General features: G+C 42.0%; 1 protein-coding gene across 1 annotated transcript; it reads right to left on the bottom strand.

Moving 5' to 3' along the window:
- Nucleotides 1-601: 601 nt before the first annotated feature.
- Nucleotides 602-4,686, bottom strand: LOC148970955 (uncharacterized). Its single transcript, XM_089123067.1, has 4 exons — nt 4,441-4,686; nt 3,155-3,430; nt 2,251-2,310; nt 602-690 (listed from the first exon to the last, which is right to left on the bottom strand). The coding sequence occupies exons 1-4, from the start codon at nt 4,460-4,462 to the stop codon at nt 602-604; spliced, it is 447 nt and encodes a 148-aa protein (XP_088979193.1). The 5' UTR covers nt 4,463-4,686.
- Nucleotides 4,687-18,932: the final 14,246 nt, after the last annotated feature.

The raw sequence follows: 18,932 nt of genomic DNA, 5'->3' as shown, positions 1-18,932 counted from the left end.
CTAAAGATCCTTAAGACCTTGATTATCTTGCCCATGTGTGTTTGATCAGGGTTGGAGCTAAACATTGTAGTGGCCCTCCAGGACCGAGATTGGGGAACCCTGGAATAAAGAGAAAACAAAAACAAAGTGTCTTAGTAAGGTGTTGGGCCACCAAGAGCCACCATAACAACTTTATGGACTGAAGCTGTTATACACACCAAATAAAAGCATATATTTTGGACCAATGGAGCTCCCCTGATTTAAAAAAAACTATGCCAAAGAGCATGAAACTCTTCTGGGGGCACGTAGTAGCCCAACACCTTATTAAGACACTTTGTATGGGTTATAAAAAAATATTTATGAACTTTATCAACACATCTTACCTTACATATGTCAATAGTTTGTATATGTTAAAACTAATTGGCTGTGAGTGTTACCCATGAGAAGTTGTACTTACCAGAGTTTGCATGGTTCCCACACCACTTGCTTCCATTTTTGACCCTAAAAATAGTGAGACTTTTTCAGTTTCAAATATTTGCTTTGTTTAGCAGTTATACTAATCACCAATACTTTTCAAGACCATTACACCAATAAAATAACATTTTGTAACCCATGTAGTGTTTTAGTGGTATTTAACCTTAATGACTTTGTATTTGGCAACGCTCTTCACAGGGTAATACCCCTGGCTCCCTGTCACTGTATGTGGGCATTCTGAAAGTGAACAAATATTACATTCACAAAGCTTAAAGGGTTAGTTCACCCAAAAATGAAAATTAAGTCATTAATTACTCACCCCCATGCTGTACCAACCCCGTAAGACCTTCGATCATCTTCGGAACACAAATGAAGTTATTTTTGATTAAATTTGAGAGCTGTATAACTACCACATAGACTGCCTAAGGGAATGACACTTGACGGCCCAGAAAGTCAATGAAGAAAATGTTTAAATATTCCATGTGACTACAGCGGCTCAACTATAAGTTTATCAAGCGACGAGAATACTTTTTGTGTGAAAAAACAAACAAAAATAACGACTTTATTTGACTATTCCTTTTCTTCCTTGTTGGCCTGAAACGAGACTTCAATACGATTTCCACGACGCATGCGCGAGAACTGAACTGAAGTAGTGTAAGGAGATCGCAATTCTCGCGCATGCGTCGTGGAAATCTAAGGAAGTCTCGTTTCAGGCCAACAAGGAAGAAAAGGAATAGTCGAATAAAGTCGTTATTTTTGTTTGTTTTTTCACACAAAAAGTATTCTCGTCGCTTGATAAATTTATAGTTGAGCCACTGTGTCACGGTGTGGGTGCAGGCAGAAGAGCAGGAGGAGTCCAGATGAACAAGAAGAAGAATTGAATTCCAAAATGACATGCAACAAATACAGGAATCGGGAGCAAACACAAGGTAACATTCACATCGACCGACAAGGACTGAATAAAACAGAGGGAACTAAATACACAGATGAATCAAACATAACGAGGTGCAAACAGGTGAGACAGATGAAGCAGGACGCTGAACGGGAGGCTGATGAGGGAGTGAGTTCAGGTGTGCAGACGAGAGGATCATGGGAAGTGTAGTGCAGGAGACGCAGACAGGATGGTGCAGACGAAGGACTGTGACACACTGTAGTCACATGGAATATTTAAACATTTTCTTCATTGACTTTCTGGGCCGTCAAGAGGCAGTCCCTTAGGCAGTCTATGTGGTAGTTATACAGCTCTCAAATTTAATCAAAAATATCTTCATTTGTGTTCCGAAGATGAACGAAGGTCTTACGGGGTTGGTACAGCATGGGGGTGAGTAATTAATGACTTAATTTTCATTTTTGGGTGAACTAACCCTTTAACACTACTATAAACAAGTCATTATAAAATGATAAGTGGTTATTAAGCTTGAATGGGTTGTACTTAATTACAGTTTTGATATTGTAGTTATTATGGTACAGAAGTTGTATTGAACACTGGTAATTTACTGTAAATGTAATCAACACAAACTTTAGGGTTGGGCAGTTGTAATAAATATATTGGTAAACAAAGGCAAGTTAAATCCATTAAATCCAAATCTCTATTGTGCTGCCTGGCAGTTGTTCATTGCTTTGTATCTCATAGCAAAGACTAACAAGCTTTTGACTGTGAAAAACAAAACCTATTGTGTTGGCAAATAATTGCCAGAAGACTGTAACTAGGTACTACAGCTCGTCTTACTAATCAATTTTGTGGGATTCAGTTCACACTCCAATACAGAAATCTGGACAAGCAGTACATCAACATACCTTTCCTTTTTTTTGGCCGCACTGTAGCGGGAGCAGAACAGCCTCCTTTCACAACTTTCACTGTCAAACAAGGTAATAACATATTTAAACGATTATGGTGTGATTTGTATCTAACAAAGAGCTGTAGAATACGATGTGTAGGCCCAGGACATCTCTGCAGCGCCACAATATTTAGTTTAAAATGGTATTAACACAAATTAATAAACAAATATTGCACCTCCTGTGGTTTAAAAATTGCAATAGGTCATATTGCGAGTTCGATAAGATTTTGATTAGTTGTTCAGCCCTACTGTTAAATAAACAATTGAACAAATTAATTTGGACATCGCCTAAACCTAATAGATCACAGCAACTTACAAATGCAAATACAGCCTTCATGAAGACTCACAACAATTAATATAAATCCCAATGTATGGATTACACACATTACATACACACCTTTCCTTTTATTCGGCCGCACAATAGTGGGAGCAGGACAGCCTCCTTCCACAACTTCATCTGTTAAATATTGAGAAACATTTAAAATATGTGAAAAAAATATTTTAGAACATTTGCAAAATGTTGCATCCATGTCTCCCTCATGAGGAATACAATTAGGCACAGTTTATAATGAAGACTGGAGACTTCCATATGATGGAGACTTTAATATTCCATATAATGAAGACTTTAATATACTTTAAATTGTAATTTATTTCAGTGATCAAAGCTGAATTATCAGCAGCCACACTGCTCCACACTCCACAAGTGTCAAATGATCCTTCAGAAATCACTCTAATATGATGATTTGCTGCTCAAGAAACATATATATAAATGTTTCGGACTCTGAATTTGTTTACAGTTTCACATTACACAAAGTAAGAGTATGGTTTAACTCTTCATATACTGTAGCTCCTTTTATGCTCACCTTTTTCAAAGGAAACTGGGGAGGCTGCTGAAGGTCCTTCTGGGGAGTGGGGTCTTTTCCCCAGGTTCTGGGATGGCTTTACAGAGGGTGCTAAAGAGGACACTGGGTGTTCAATTGGGGACTTTGGTGGTCCAATAAGGGCTGCTGGAGGTCCTGTTGGAGCTGTTGGAGGATTAAGAAGGACCACTGCTTCCTGCTGATTTGAAATGACCATTGGTGGTCCTGTTGGTGGTTCAACTGGGGCTGATGAACTTTGAATTACTTGTGGGCTCCAGCCTACATTGTAGAAGTACATAATTATTTAGAAAACATCAATCAACCTTTTTCACAATTTTAAGTCATTTTATAGAACAAATCTAATCGATTCATCAAGAAAAAAAGTCCGTAAAAATAATCGTTAGTTGCAGCCGTAGTAGCAAAAAGAGATGTGTATAGACCTAATAAGTGCTGTTCTACTTCTTCCTAAGTTGTATTAATGGGTGAATGTCCTCAAGACATGTGATGAATGTTTTGAGATAGTCTGGTGGATGACCAATAGTGCCATTTTTTCAACTGGAATTTTATAATTAAAATTATAGCACGGCTAATTACATTGTCTTCCAACTGAATTCAATAGAATAGAATAGAATGACACATTTATTTAGCACTATCATATGTACTACTGTATACCCAAAGCGCTTTACAATCATATCAGGAGGTCTCCTCAACCACCATCAGTGCGCAGCATCCACTTTGGTGATGTGACGGAAGCCACCGTCAAACAGCGCCAGTGCGCTCAACAAACCAGCTACTCTGCTAGGACTAGTGTCACCACCTAAAAAGTGTAGAACCCTGATCTGCAACATCTATGATGGGCATGGATCACTAAGTTTAGGGCCAGGCACTGTTTTAGTGAAAAAAGGCAGCATATCGGCATGCGTTTATAAAAGAATGTTCTTTTCTTTAATCCACCATCACAGTTCAAGCTTGGTTTAGTATAAAAGCCAAATATACTGGATCGCCTGGTGTGTGTGTGTTCTATTTTATTTAAGATTAAAATGAAAACCAAGCAGATAAAATTAATGTTATTTTATTGGTACTTAAACATGAGCAGCTAAATAGCTAGCTGCTTAGCTTTTAACCTCTCCCAATTAGTTTAGTTTTAGTTGTAAGCAAAAACCTTCAATGATAATCTGAATGATCTATTATTAGTCAAGAGAAGGCAACCACAGGCTGACCTGTGAGGCTGTGACCACATCAAATACAGGACTTTTTTTTTTTTAAAATAAATAACAGAATATTCTTACCTTGAATAACAATATCATACATGGCCTTAATTCGTTCAAGGCATGTATGTGATGTCTCACTCAGCTGGCAGCGGGGTGCCAAAACCTCAGACACCCAATTGTTTTGCTTTTTTCCAGGCTTGGAGAGAAGTAAAACCCCCCTTAACCCCAGGGCCTGCAATTTTTCGAGCTACAAATACAAGGACACACATACAAAATAACATATATTGTTTAAAAATATATCTAGCAACATTTGGAAAATAACCTGCATAAAAACAATACAAGAAATTGCATACCAACAACACAGCTTCATCCTGTATATGGGAGGTAGTCCGATTTTTTTTTTTGCATTTGAACCCAGCCCTCCCTCTTCTGATCAAATTTGTTTAGTTTTTTTTCTAGCCTCAGCTTATGTGGCTGTTCTTGTTATGAAGTGGGAGGATAGACGAACCCAAAAGCAGACTGATTGCTCAACACAGAATTTATTCAAGACAAAAGGGGAAAACAAAGCCCACGAGGGGGCAAAACAAGACTGGGTAACAAACACTAGACTTAAACTGAGGTCAAGACAGGAACAATACTAAAACACGAACAGACTCTGGATTAACAGTTAACTCAAGGGATTACTCACTGCAAACTTCACAAAACAACAAACAGATCTCACAGCAGGTTTCACAGCATGTTTCAAACAATGAACCGACACAGGACAGCAAACACAAGGGGATTATAAAGGGGAACACTAATGACCAGGACAGGTGAAACTGACTAGACAATAATCACAAGACTAGGATAACAAGGGGGCGGGGTAAGTTAACGAGACAACACAAGCACATGGCCCAAACAGGCCATGCGCTTGCACACAAAACATGATTCTGTCATGATCCTGCCTCACGACTAGAGAAAATCAAAGACAAGAAGGCAGAATCATGACAGAACCCCCACCTTAAGGAGCGGCTTCCAGACGCTCCTCAAGGGGACATTAAACACGGGACATGACAGACTGTGACAAAGACACAAACCAACAGTACATAGCAAAAACTAACAAAGGCATACAAAAATACACAACGACAGGATTGGGGTGAAACATCAAAAACAACATACAAGGCAGAGGAGGTGGAGGAAACACAGAGTCTTTGAGCGACTGTCCAGGGTGGGTGGGCGGGACAGGGGTCCTGGGACCACAGGGAGTGGACTTAGGAAGAGAGGACCGAGCGGGCTTGGGAGGAGTGGTGTGGGACAAGGGAAAAACAGTCCGGGGTTGAGCCATGACAGGGGAGACAGGGGAAACAAACGGAAGTCCAGGGACCGTGGGGACAGGGACAAATGGGGAAACAGTCCGGGACCGGGGTTGAGCGCAGACAGGACTGACCGGGGAAACACACGAGGTCTTGGGAACAGTGGAAGTCACAACAGGGATAGCAACTGGGGGTACAGCGAACGATGGACACGAAGCTGGACTCATGACGGGGGGTGTGGTAGGAGATCGCAGAGGGAAAACTGGGACAGAGCTCACAGAAGGTGACTCTGATCCGACGATCATCCTCTCCGACTTGGGAGTGGTGTTCTCCGCTGCAGGTTCAGGGACAGCGCCTACCGACATAGGTTCAGGGACAGCACTTACAGACACAGGTTCAGGAACAGCGCTTACAGACACAGGTTCAGGGACAGCGCTTACAGACACAGGTTCAGGGACAGCGCTTACAGACACAGGTTCAGGGACAGCGCTTACAGACACAGGTTCAGGGACAGCGCTTACAGCAGCGGGTTCAGGGACAGCGCTTACAGACACAGGTTCAGGGACAGCGCTTACAGACACAGGTTCAGGGACAGCGCTTACAGACACAGGTTCAGGGACAGCGCTTACAGCAGCGGGTTCAGGGACAGCGCTTACAGACACAGGTTCAGGGACAGCACTTACAGACACAGTGGGCTCGGGACAGGACAGGACAGGCACTTCGAGGATCTTGATCAGACTGGACAAATAGTCAGACAGGGTCTTGGCAGCCAGAGAGATGGGCATCTCCTGACGAGCAGAAACCGACTGCAGAATCTCTCTTGCGGCTAGATCGGCCGCAACTCTCTCCGCAGTGGGCTCTGGGACGGCGCCTGCTGGAGCGGGCTCTGGGAGGGCGCCTGCTGGAGCGGGCTCTGGGAGGGCGCCTGCTGGAGCGGGCTCTGGGACGGCGCCTGCTGGAGCGGGCTCTGGGACGGCGCCTGCTGGAGCGGGCTCTGGGAGAGACAGAGACAGAGGACCAGAGGCTCCCTTCTTCCTCTTCTTCTTCCTGGGTCGTGGAGCAGAGGACATAGCCAGGCTTGTGACCGGTTGGGGAAGCACGACAGGAAGTGTGGTCTCAGTTGAAGAGGACTCCGAAGTAGACTCCCACGACAGCCATCTCTCTCGCTTGCCACGGAGACTTGCGGGTGCAGCTGATGCGTCGGGAGCCGAAGTGGAGTGAGCCTGGTTCCCCTGCGTAACCACGGCTAAAATGTGACCCTCCGGGATCACTGGCAGCCTGGCAGGTGGTGACAAGCTTGTGGGTGTCTGTGACTCTCTCCGGGATAAGCTATCCACCACAGCTTGAAATGGGCGACGAGTGAGCTCCTCCCGTTCAGTCAACGGAGGTGGAGAGTTGAGACCGGCGATGAAATAGCGAGAAACCAGGACCTCAGGCAGGAAGAATCTCCTTTCTTCAACGACCTGAGCATACTTCTGCAGGGACAACTCACCCTGGGGAGGAAATGGAAGTCTTCCAGCTCTACTATCTGCGATGGCCGACTGCCACCATAATTCTTGGTCAGCCGGTTGTGGTCTATTGGGGAAAGACAAACAGTCTGCTGGGTTCTTCTCTGGTCGGTTCATTCTGTTATGAAGTGGGAGGATAGACGAACCCAAAAGCAGACTGATTGCTCAACACAGAATTTATTCAAGACAAAAGGGGAAAACAAAGCCCACGAGGGGGCAAAACAAGACTGGGTAACAAACACTAGACTTAAACTGAGGTCAAGACAGGAACAATACTAAAACACGAACAGACTCTGGATTAACAGTTAACTCAAGGGATTACTCACTGCAAACTTCACAAAACAACAAACAGATCTCACAGCAGGTTTCACAGCATGTTTCAAACAATGAACCGACACAGGACAGCAAACACAAGGGGATTATAAAGGGGAACACTAATGACCAGGACAGGTGAAACTGACTAGACAATAATCACAAGACTAGGATAACAAGGGGGCGGGGTAAGTTAACGAGACAACACAAGCACATGGCCCAAACAGGCCATGCGCTTGCACACAAAACATGATTCTGTCATGATCCTGCCTCACGACTAGAGAAAATCAAAGACAAGAAGGCAGAATCATGACAGTTCTTTCTTGCATGTTTTGCAAGTTTTGCAGGCCACATTTAGGTCTGTATGACAGACCATACATTTTCGCCTGGTTGTCCCCTGGCCTGGCATTTCTATTATAGATAAAGTAAGAGAGTGACAGAGATTTTGAGAAGAATTTCTTTCACACAACCAAAACAGAACAATAAATATTAAAAAAAAAATGTAATACTTAGGCAACTTGAAAACACCAGGCTTCTGGAAGAGAAGAATAAAGAGAGAGAGAAAGTGTTTGTGTGTGTGAGAGAGAGACTGAGAGTGAGACAGAGAGAGAGAGAGAGAGAGAGAGAGAGAGAGAGAGAGAGAGAGAGAGACTGACAGTGAGAGAGATAGAGGAGTGGCTCTTAAAAGAGCCGTTGGTTTCTTATAAAATTAGACAGGTGGAGGTAAGGATGGTGGGTACAAACAGGAGCTGTTGGACAAAGGAAAACGAAAACATAGTTATTTTGCAGCAAAGATTCCACGATTTGTCATACTATACATATAACTGCAACAAAATAAAGAAGATAACTTTGATGCTGCTGTTATTGCATATTCAGCATGCAAACTGCATTCATGTACAGAAGCAGTGTGTCGTAATAAATGAGATTTAAAAAAGATTTTGTTATTTGTCCTCTCGATGCGCCTGTAAATAGTTGTGTGTATGGTTATTGTTTTAGTGTTGTACCCCCAATTTTGCCCATTTTCTTCTGAAAGATTTATTTACATCAATTACAGAACATAATATGAACTTTATCGATCAATAAAAAAAAATGTAATGGCACAAACTAGAATAATTATAGTAAATTTTACATGTGGGGTCAGTAAGATGTTTAATGTTAAAAGAAGTATAATATGCTTACGACAGCTTAATTTATTTGATCAAAAATACAGTAAATCTTTATAAAAACAAAAATTGTGAAATATTATTTAAAATAGGCGATCTGTTTTCTATTTAAATATGTTAAAATGTAATTTATTCCAGAGATCAAAGTTGAATTTTCAGCATCATAATTATTAGAACAGCTTATATGATATACATATATATATATATATATATATATATATATATAAACACACACACACACACGTGTGTGTGTGTGTGTGTGTGTGTAACAATGTAAAAGCATTTACGATCACGTATAATCGATTTATTGCATCATTTCTGAATAAAATAAATTCGTTCAAAATCGAAAAAATTACTGGTTTATGTGAGGATCTATCCTTTAGAATAGATAGGCTACAACATCAGTATCGATATTTCAGGATCGACAGCAGTTTTCTCTTATTAATTAATTAGCCAATTAATATCACTTTCCATTGACGTTATTGACCACTAACGTTATCAGCACCATCGATTAAAAAGCTCCACAGTCTTCATACGCACAAATATAACGTTAGGCTACAGCAAAGTAGATTTCTTAAATGAAAGCACCGTAATAAAAATATGGCTTTGACCTACCAGATCGCGGGAATTTTGGAGAATGCACTTAATCGCTTCTATTTTGGTCCGTGGAGAGTAGTCGGCATTGAGGAAATGATTGCCCCCTGCTGGTGTTCAACCTTCATTCCTGCGTGTCATGTTCACGCCTTGAGGAGGCAAAGCGTGAACATAACACGCATCCGCTAGTGGACCAGCGTGTGTATTACACGTTTTAGCGTGATACCGGGTTGTATGGAAAGATGGTACCTTATTACTTTTTGATTTTTTACATTTTTACTCTGTTTATGGTTAGAGAGGGAGATAGCCCCACTGTGTATTTTGATTTTGGGGATAAAATTAGTTAGAACATTTAGTGCATGGGTAGAGTAGGCAGTTAGATAGAGGGGTTTTTCTACATTCCTTTGATTTTGTATAAGAGCTGTCTTTCCGGGAATATTTACGCTCATATAATCTGTTTCTATATAGCATGCTTATGTAATCCACAAGAAATATTTTTACTATAATCACACCACTGGTCACGATTATAAGTATGTGAATGTAAGGGGATGTTAGAAGGTCTGAAACAGGTCATTGTCCGTGGTACGAGATAATGCAACCAGAAAAAATGAAAAGTCAAGAATGTTTTATTATTACTACTCACTTTATGTCACGGTATATACCACCTTTTGAGTATATTCATATATAATGTGTTATGAAACTAAAAGAATGAAGGAAAAGGATTAGAAGGAATGTAAGAAGAGATTAAAAGTAAGTTATTACTTTAAAGAAATGATGCAGTATGAGGGATTGAGATGAAAATGTTTTCATTGTCATTGTTTTTTACATATATACAATCTATACTCCTGAAAGTAGTATGTAGAAGTGCATTAAGGAAAAAAGAAAAAGAGAATGGTGATATTTTACATGGATGGAACATGTACATGTGTGTAGTAAATAGAGGAACTATACGTGAAGCGCGGTCACCAATTGTCAAAGAAGGCAAGGGCAGACTCAACTGGTGGTTTAAAAACCCGCTGTCTGCTCCAACACCAGATAGCGCTCCAAGGCAACTTGAGCACCTCTGGCAGCGATGGAGCAACCCAGATAGCACTCCAGGCCACCGGAAGCGCCTGCGAAGTTCCTCTGGCACCGTGGGACAAGATAAAGATTCACAAATGCAAGAAAATAGAAAGAAACATGCCCCTTAAGCTGATGATGTAAAAAGGAGGGTAGGATCTTTTACTCCACTCTAGTCAATGGAGGGTGGAGATGTTTGGTCCTGCTTCTCCTCCAGGGTGCACCTATGTGATGTGGGTTAGATTGGTAAAAGGTGAATGGTCTATATTGACCATATTGGTAGAAGGAGAGAAGACCGACTCATAGAGATGCATCCTGGGCACAATTATTGAGTGTGGGACTAGAGAAAGTCCCAAAGGGGGGCTATGTTGGAGAATTCTGCTTGTCCTATGTACATGTGAAAGAAGCATGCTGTGCATGTGAAAGAAGCGTGCATGTGATGTAATGCCAAGCAGAAAAAGCTAGGGTCTTAGGGCACATGAGGACAGGGACGAGAGAGTGGAAAATTACCCAAAAAACACTTGTAGCACAGATGCAGGTGTTGGGAGGCACTGGGAGAGAAACAGATTGTATACAATGTAACAATGTGCCACTGGGAAAAGTGTACTGAAACAAGGAGCCCATTGTGTAAAAAGAAATGATACGCATGCGCAAGGAAGTTTGCCCCGATTAAAAATAAAATGATAATGCAGGTGTTTTTAATCTGGGAGGAATAATAAGGAGGAGCAAGGAGAGAAAAGATAACAATTTGAGTGCTAATTGGCTACCACAAGGTATAAGAAATGAGTGCAGACCATTGTAAGATCAGATGGCCAGCTGGCATCTCACTTTGTTGAACTGCTCAATAAAGTTACTTCTTCTGAGACCTGAAACCTCGACTCTGCGCAATTTCTTCAAGACCTGAACCAGACTTTGATGATTTGAATTGAGACTGAAAATCTGCCACAACACCAGCAGCCATATCACCCTGTAGCCCAAGACTGGTTGCCCACTGAAGCTAAGCAGGGCTGAGCCTGGTTAGTACCTGGATGGGAGACCTTCTGAGAAAGCCAGGTTGCTGCTGGAAGAGGTGTTAGTGAGGCCAGCAGGGGGTGCTCACACTGTGGTCTATGTGGGTCCTAACGCCCAAGTATAGTAATGGGGATACTATACTGTCAAAGAGCACCGTCCTTTGGAGGAGACGTTAAACCGAGGTCCTGACTCTCTGTGGTCATCAAAAATCCCTGAATGTCTTTTGAAAGAGTAGGGGTGTAACCCCGGCATCCTGGCCAAATTTGCCCAGTGGCCTCTGTCCATCATTGCCTCCTAATCATCCCCATATATACCAATTGGCTTCATCACTGTCTCCTCTCCACCAGTAAGCTGGTGTGTGGTGAGCGTTCTGGCGCACTATGGCAGCCGTCGCATCATCCAGGTGGATGCTGCACACTGGTGGTGGTTGAGGAGATTCCCCCCTCTATGTGAAGCGCTTTGAGTGTCCAGAAAGGCGCTATATAAATGTGATGAATTATTATTATTATTATTATTTATATTTTGCGCAGGTTCTGGTGTACGAACGGTTTTATAAGTCTAAAAAAAATTTTGTGAATGCCATTTTTGCCTTTCGGCCACACATACACTTTTATTAAGGATCCTACGCACACAGTTTTATAAATGAGGCCCCACGAACCTATCCATTGGGATATTTGTTTTCTGCTATAACCAATCGCTACTTGGTCGTATGTTACATGCTGGAACGCACCATTTCTCTTTCAGCCCACTCTAGCTTAGACCATCCAGCAACCAGCATAATTTTTCTGCAAGGTTTAAACTACAGCTAACTTCATATTAAACTGTGAAAAGGTATTTGATTAAAAATTTAGAAGTTGTCCTGCATCACGGGGTGTGAGTAACTGAGTGCTAGTGCTCCTTCTTGGGCACACTACTCAAGGCCCAGGTACCCAAGCAACATGCCACTGAACCATGTTCAAGTTACTTAGCATCATAAATTAAATTAAAGTGTACCTTAATAGGTGGGACCTGCAACATCTGCTTAGAAAGCTAACCACTGTATCTGTCATAATGCAGTGCAGGAAGCAGGATCCAAATGCAGACATTTTTTATTAAATAAACTAGAACAATGACTAAGACTAAGAATAAACTTGAACTATGACAAAGGCTAAGACTCCAGAACAAAACCGACAACATGCAACAGAACAACATCCAGAACACACAAAGACTGAGCTAGACACATGGCTTAAATACAAAGGCAAACAAGCTAAACGAGATAATGAGGGGAGTGGCTAATCAGAGACACCTAGGAAGACTAATAGACATAACGGGAACTGCTAAACATGGAAAAAGACGGGAACACAGACAGGAAACATGACAGAACAAATAGTGCCAATTGGCTTTATGCCCAGCTGCACTACTTCCTGAACTTCAGCCAGCTCCTTGTTTCCTGTCTGCCATTATTGGCCAAATTGATTAATTCAAGTGTGCTTGACCTCAGTAGTCATGGCAACAATAATCAGACACCTGAATTAATCAAGTTTGCCCAATAATGGCAGACAGGAAACAAGGAGCTGGCTGAAGTTCGGGAAGTAGTGCAGCTGGGCAAGCCCATTGTATCACCAGGGAATTCTTAGTTGTCCCTTTGATAAAATTTGCCCTTGATCCATGTCTCTAAATATTTATTTTTAAATGCCTAGAAATATCCTTTAAAGGTCCTTATACAGTATTTGATGTGGAGAAAGGAACCCTCTTCCCCGTTAACTACATGATATTTGCTATCCTGACAGACTTTTGCCTGCAAGTAATCAAAATATGGACCTGATTGTTGTTCTGGGAAATATTCTCGTTTCTATTATCTTTACCGGTAGTCGTGGAAGACTGGTTAAAAAAATCTGGTTAAAGAACGACCACTGCTCAGTAAGACAAAGGACCTTGCTGGAAATGAACATTTGACCTCCCGCTCATACAGTCTCACCTAATCTGCATTTCATTCTCTCTCAAGAAACATATGGTTATAATGTGAATGATTATCATTGAGTATTATGTTTAGTATCATTTAAAATGTATCAGAGTGAATGGTACAAATGTCTCATTTCCAAATAAGTACAACAAAATGTAATAAGGTTTTTATAAGTTTTTAGAAAACTGGCACACAAAGGAAGATGGCAAAGGTTTTATTAGATAAATTATTGAAAAGCACGCTAAATTGGGTTAGAAATTGTTTGTGTAGGGAAACCCTTTTATTGGTGCATTCTCTATAACAATCATGCATTAGAGAACTCGAAAACTAGATGTCACATCTCGAGGGGTTTTCCTCTTACAATAATTACTGAAATTATTTGAAAACTGATCAACTAATGTCAATCCAAATCATTCCTTTTAAGTTTACATTGTAAATCTGTATCCAATATTTCATGTTACACATTTTCATGTTTTTTGGGGGGTTTTTTGTCTTCCACAGGGGAAGACCGAACTCCTGTACGACTGGATGCCCTGCGATCTATGGTATGGTACCCTTGCTTGGACAGTTCACCCTTAGGCTACGTTCACACTGCAGGGGCTCAATTGACCTTATGCACAGCTGCACTACTTCCAGAACTTCAGCCAGCTCCTTGTTTCCAGTCTGCCATTATTGGCCAAACTTGATTAATTCAGGTGTGCCTGATTATTGTTGCCATGACTACTGAGGTCAAGCACACCTGAATTAATCAATTTGTCGAATAATGGCAGACAGGAAACAAGGAGCTGGCTGAAGTTCAGGAAGTAGTGCACCTGGGCATAAAGCCAATTCCGATTAAAAAAAAAAAATTTGCAAGGCCGTTCACATTTCCAATTAATTGCGACCTTTTGTGATCTCCTGTGTGAACGTGAAATGACCCAGAAGTTACCCGCATGCACAGAAGAGTACTTGTTTGCAGAAGTTCTGATAAGAGCCCTCGAGTTTGGCCTGAATAGAGCTGTCCCCCCAAATATTAATTAAATCATAAACCTCGCTTTCCTTCCATTGAATAGTCTCAGCATCGTCCCCTATAGTTGTTGTTTATCTTCTTATTCCCGCCTACTTGAAAGCATAATTATGACGTTTGTCGCGTATCAATGACGTGCGGGTCGGATACATGTGACCGGGCTGTTCAGACTGAAGTCGCATTTCAAAAGATTGGATACATATCGGATTTGGACCACATACCCTATTGGCCTGGGTCGCATTTGAAAAGATCGGATCTGTGTCGTTCACACTGTCATGAAAAGATTAGATACAGGTCACATAGGGTCAAAAAAATCCGAATTGGTCCCTTTCAGCCTGCAGTGTGAACGTAGCCTTAGTATACCACATTTTTACATTGCAATGCACAACACAAACCTTCCAGCAACTTCAAAGACAACACAATGCATGGCAAGCAACTAAACCAGTTGGTTAGAACCACTGTGTTTGACAGATGACATTGAGCCAAAAAACAAAAAAAAAAGGAAAATAAACATGTCTCAAGTGTATTTTGACATTGTAGATTCAAAGGGAACTGCTGAATAAGAACAATTGACTTATAGCCAATTGATAGTTGTAATGGATATACCTAAAGTTGTGTTTGCCACACCCTTGACTATTCATTACCAACCCTACTATCACTGAGTGCTACATTGGCTTTAAGCGAGGCCAGACAAGATTGCATTATCAAAATTCAGTTTTTAAGTATTTGCAATCTACTTTATACTACTGTATACTCTATGTACAACTATCTTAATTTTATTAGGTTATGAATTAACAGTTACCAGTTGTAAATGGTGTTGTCTAGAATTTTTTCTTTGTTTATTAAAAAACTCTAGGTGCTATTTTCAAGCCTATGGTTAATCTTAAAGGACAACGCTGGCGCAAAATGAAGTTTTGGTCTACTTACACATTGGTACATAGTCACCGTTGTCTGAGATTTGTTTTCATGATTATCGAATGTAAAGAGTTTTATCTCTAAAAATTGTTTAGCTTATACGCTAGTATATGGGGCATATGGAGTAATGAAAATAAAAATCGCTAGTTTATACCACTAACAAGGTTCAAAATGAACCCACACTAACACAGGGTCCATACATGCAAAACGAAACATTGAGAACGTTGTAAGTGTAGCGTTTAATAAGAAGAAACTTTGTAAAGACAGTCCACTTCGTGTACAGGCAGCAGCCATCTTTGGAAAACAATCTCGAGCAGTCGAACCACGAACGCCGAGCCAAGTTTTGGCTCGTTCACATCTCACCAGCGCATTTGGCTCGGTGTTCGTGGTTCGATTGTCAAGACTGTTTTCCAAAGATGGCTCCTGTCTGTATACACGAAGTAAACTGTCTTTATAAAGTATCTTCTTATTCTCTTCTATTCTCAAATTCTAGTTCTCAATGCTTCGTTTTGCATATAGGCACCCTGATTATGCTATCGTGTTAGTGTGGGGCTATTTGTAGCCTTGTAAGTGGTATTAACTAGTGTTTTTTTTTATTTTCATTACTCTAAGCCCTATAAACTAGCATTATAAGCTAAACAGTTTTTAGAGATACAACTCTTTACATTTGCTAATCATAAAAACAAATCTCAGGGAACGGTTGACTATGTACCAATGTGTAATTAATTTTGCGCCGGAGTTGTCCTTTAACATCACTCCTATTGAATACCTTGTCTTTCATCTTAATTACTGTACTCTATTATTGTGTAATCGTGTAGTGTAGATGTTACAGCATTGAATGTTAAGTCATTATTCATACCTTTTTCACTAACCATCTATCTCTTGTATTTTTTAGCGGGAAAACCTGGACTCCAACCTGGCAGACGGCTTGATACTCACTCCAGTTTTATTTTGTTTCTGTCATAATACCCACACAAAAGTTAAATCCAAATTGATCCTTGACTAGTTTGTTTTTTATGATATTTTGTTCATTTTTTTGTTAGGTTTGTATTGTTTTAATAAAGATTTGTATTTACTAAGCTTTTCCGTGTCATGTCTAACAGACATCACTCACACTCATGTGACCTAGCAGAGATCTTTGTGTAGTAATTTTAATAATAGGATGTACATGAAGACTTGAATAAATATACTAAGATTTTCTTTTAGTAGCATACTAACAGCATTTGGGCTTGTTGGTATGAAGGACTGGGGACATTTGTATTACACATGACAGTTTTTTTTTCTAATCTCTTGTATGTTGACTGTTATTATTGGGAATCCATTTCATTTGATTCCTTCCTCCATCTGTCAAAGACTGGTACACACTATATAACGTCCCGTTCAAGTCGCACACCAGTCTTGTACCAATGGTTACATTGCAGAAGAGTTTGGGCTGTTAAGTAACAAACGTTTACTTTGGTCTCTAAAATGGGAACTTGGGGCCCGGGTGTGTTGCCAGGTAAAAAAAGGACACTGCAGCCAGGCTTTGGGCAGTTGACGGACAGTAACTTGGGGCCCTATCTTGCACCCAGCGCAATTGACTTTGTACAGCATGTATCATTCCTATTTTTCACACAGCGGACTTTTCCCTCCACAGACGCAAACATTCCCTGGAGCTAATTTACAGGTTTAGAAAACAATCACGCCACTCACCAGGAAAAGCCTAGTCTAAAGTCAGTGGCGAGTTGCGCATGTTATTCATGCTATTTTAAGGGCACCTGGTTGGCCATAATCAATGTAGCGTGTGCACAACGAGCATGCACTTTGCTTTTCTCATGTACACACAGATGCAGCAGTTTTCATTTTTATAAAACCATGAACATTTTTACAAGGAAACATTCACAAATGAGGGGAATCATTGTTGTGTCCATGAAGATGTGAAAAACATAGGCATAAATCTAGCTTACACATTCATCCAAATTTTTATACGCCTGTTTGAACAAAGCTAATTTGGGTGGGTTTCTATGGGAGATGGGCCCCATACAATGTCACGTGTTTTTCCGGCCCTGACGAGAATGTTGCTCTCCTCGCTTGTGAAGTGCTCCTTGCACACGCATGGAAAATCCTCCAATATAATAATTGGAAAGCGCACCTGCTCCTAAAGGGATAGTGAGATGTCGCTCTGATCTGGTTTATTTCATGTTAGGCCCAAACTGTCATGTCCTGTCGTGTTGTGTCTGGTTCTCTCTCTTTACTCTGTCTCCCTCTGCTGGTCATATTAGGTTACTTTCTCTTTCTCCGCTCTTCCAGCTGTTCCTCATCTCCTCTGACTACCTCGTTCTCCCTCTTTCCACCTGTTCCCTTTCTCCCCTGATTAGCTCTCTATTTCTCTCCCTGCTACTGCTGCGTTCTTTGTCAGATTCTCTTTTGAGCATCTAATGTTGGAAGCAAACCTCTGTCTCGGTTGTTTCACCGTCGTCCTGTCCTGTCGTGTCCTGTTGGTGTCCGTCTGGTTAGTGCTACCTGTTAATCCTCTGATATCTACCCTGTCCAGTTCTCCTGAGGCTACATCTGAACTGGTACCCACTCTCTCCACGTCTTCCTGGTGAGACCTGCAGTCTGTTGCCGTAACCCAGAGATTCCTCTCGACTGCCTAAAGACTTTTTGAAGTTCATCAGTGACTTGAGTTTCGTTTCGGCGCCCGCTCTGCGGGCAGTTTATTTCCTCATTGTTAATTAATAAGAAGATCAGTCTGCCTCACTGTGTCTATCCTGGGTTCACGTTTCATTAAAGACTCTGTTTCTGTTACCTCGCTGTTGGGTCCTCTTTACCTGCATAACAGAAGAATCTGACCCCCTCGGACCCAGCGAGTCCGGATCACCTCCAGTCTGCCGTCGAGATCCAGGGAGCGATGTTAGGCAGACACGAGGAGGAACTGTCCGCCGCCCGACATGCCGTTGAGACCCTGGCCGCCCAAGTCTCTGATCTTTCCAGGCAGGTTCATCAGCTCCGCCTTGATCCACCGACTTTCTCCGGGGCTTCTGAAGTTTCTGAACCCAGAGTCAATAACCCACCGTTTTATGCTGGTGAGCCCACTGAATGCCGTCCATTTCTCACTCAGTGTGATGTAGTGTTTTCTCTCCAGCCCAACACCTACTCCAGAAACAGAGCCCGTATTGCCTACGTGATATCGCTCCTTACGGGACGGGCTCGCGAGTGGGGGACGGCAGTCTGGGAGGCGGAGGCTGAGTGCACTAACCAGTATCAGGACTTTAAGGACGAGATGATTCGGGTCTTTGACCGTTCTGTTTTTGGGGAGGAGGCTTCCCGGGTCTTGTCTTCCCTAAGTCAAGGTAATCGCTCCATAACCGACTACTCCATTGAGTTCCGTACTCTTGCTGCCTCCTGTGACTGGAACGAGCCAGCTTTACTCGCCCGGTTTCTGGAGGGTCTTCGCGCGGAGGTGAAGGATGAGATTCTTTCTCGGGAGATTCCCTCCAGGGTGGATTCCCTGATTGAGCTCGCCATCCGTATCGAGCGACGGTTCGACCTTCGTCGCCGAGTCCGAGGAAGGGAGTTCGCCGCTTCCTACGCTCCTCCTTCTACACCGTTACCATCGCCCTCCGCCAGCTCGAGCTCTGAGCCCATGCAGCTGGGAGGCATTCGTATCTCGGCTAAGGAGAGGGAGCGAAGAATCGTCAACCGCCTCTGTCTTTACTGCGGGTCAGCGGCTCATGTTGTTTCGTCATGCCCAGTAAAAGCCAGAGCTCATCAGTAAGAGGAGGGCTA

The sequence above is a fragment of the Pimephales promelas genome, chromosome 18 (assembly GCF_988280905.1).
Source record: "Pimephales promelas chromosome 18, fPimPro1.hap1.1, whole genome shotgun sequence".
NCBI classification, from domain to species: domain Eukaryota; kingdom Metazoa; phylum Chordata; class Actinopteri; order Cypriniformes; family Leuciscidae; genus Pimephales; species Pimephales promelas.
The sequence above is the reverse complement of the archived record's forward strand: the minus strand, read 5'-3'. Positions and strand labels throughout refer to the sequence as shown.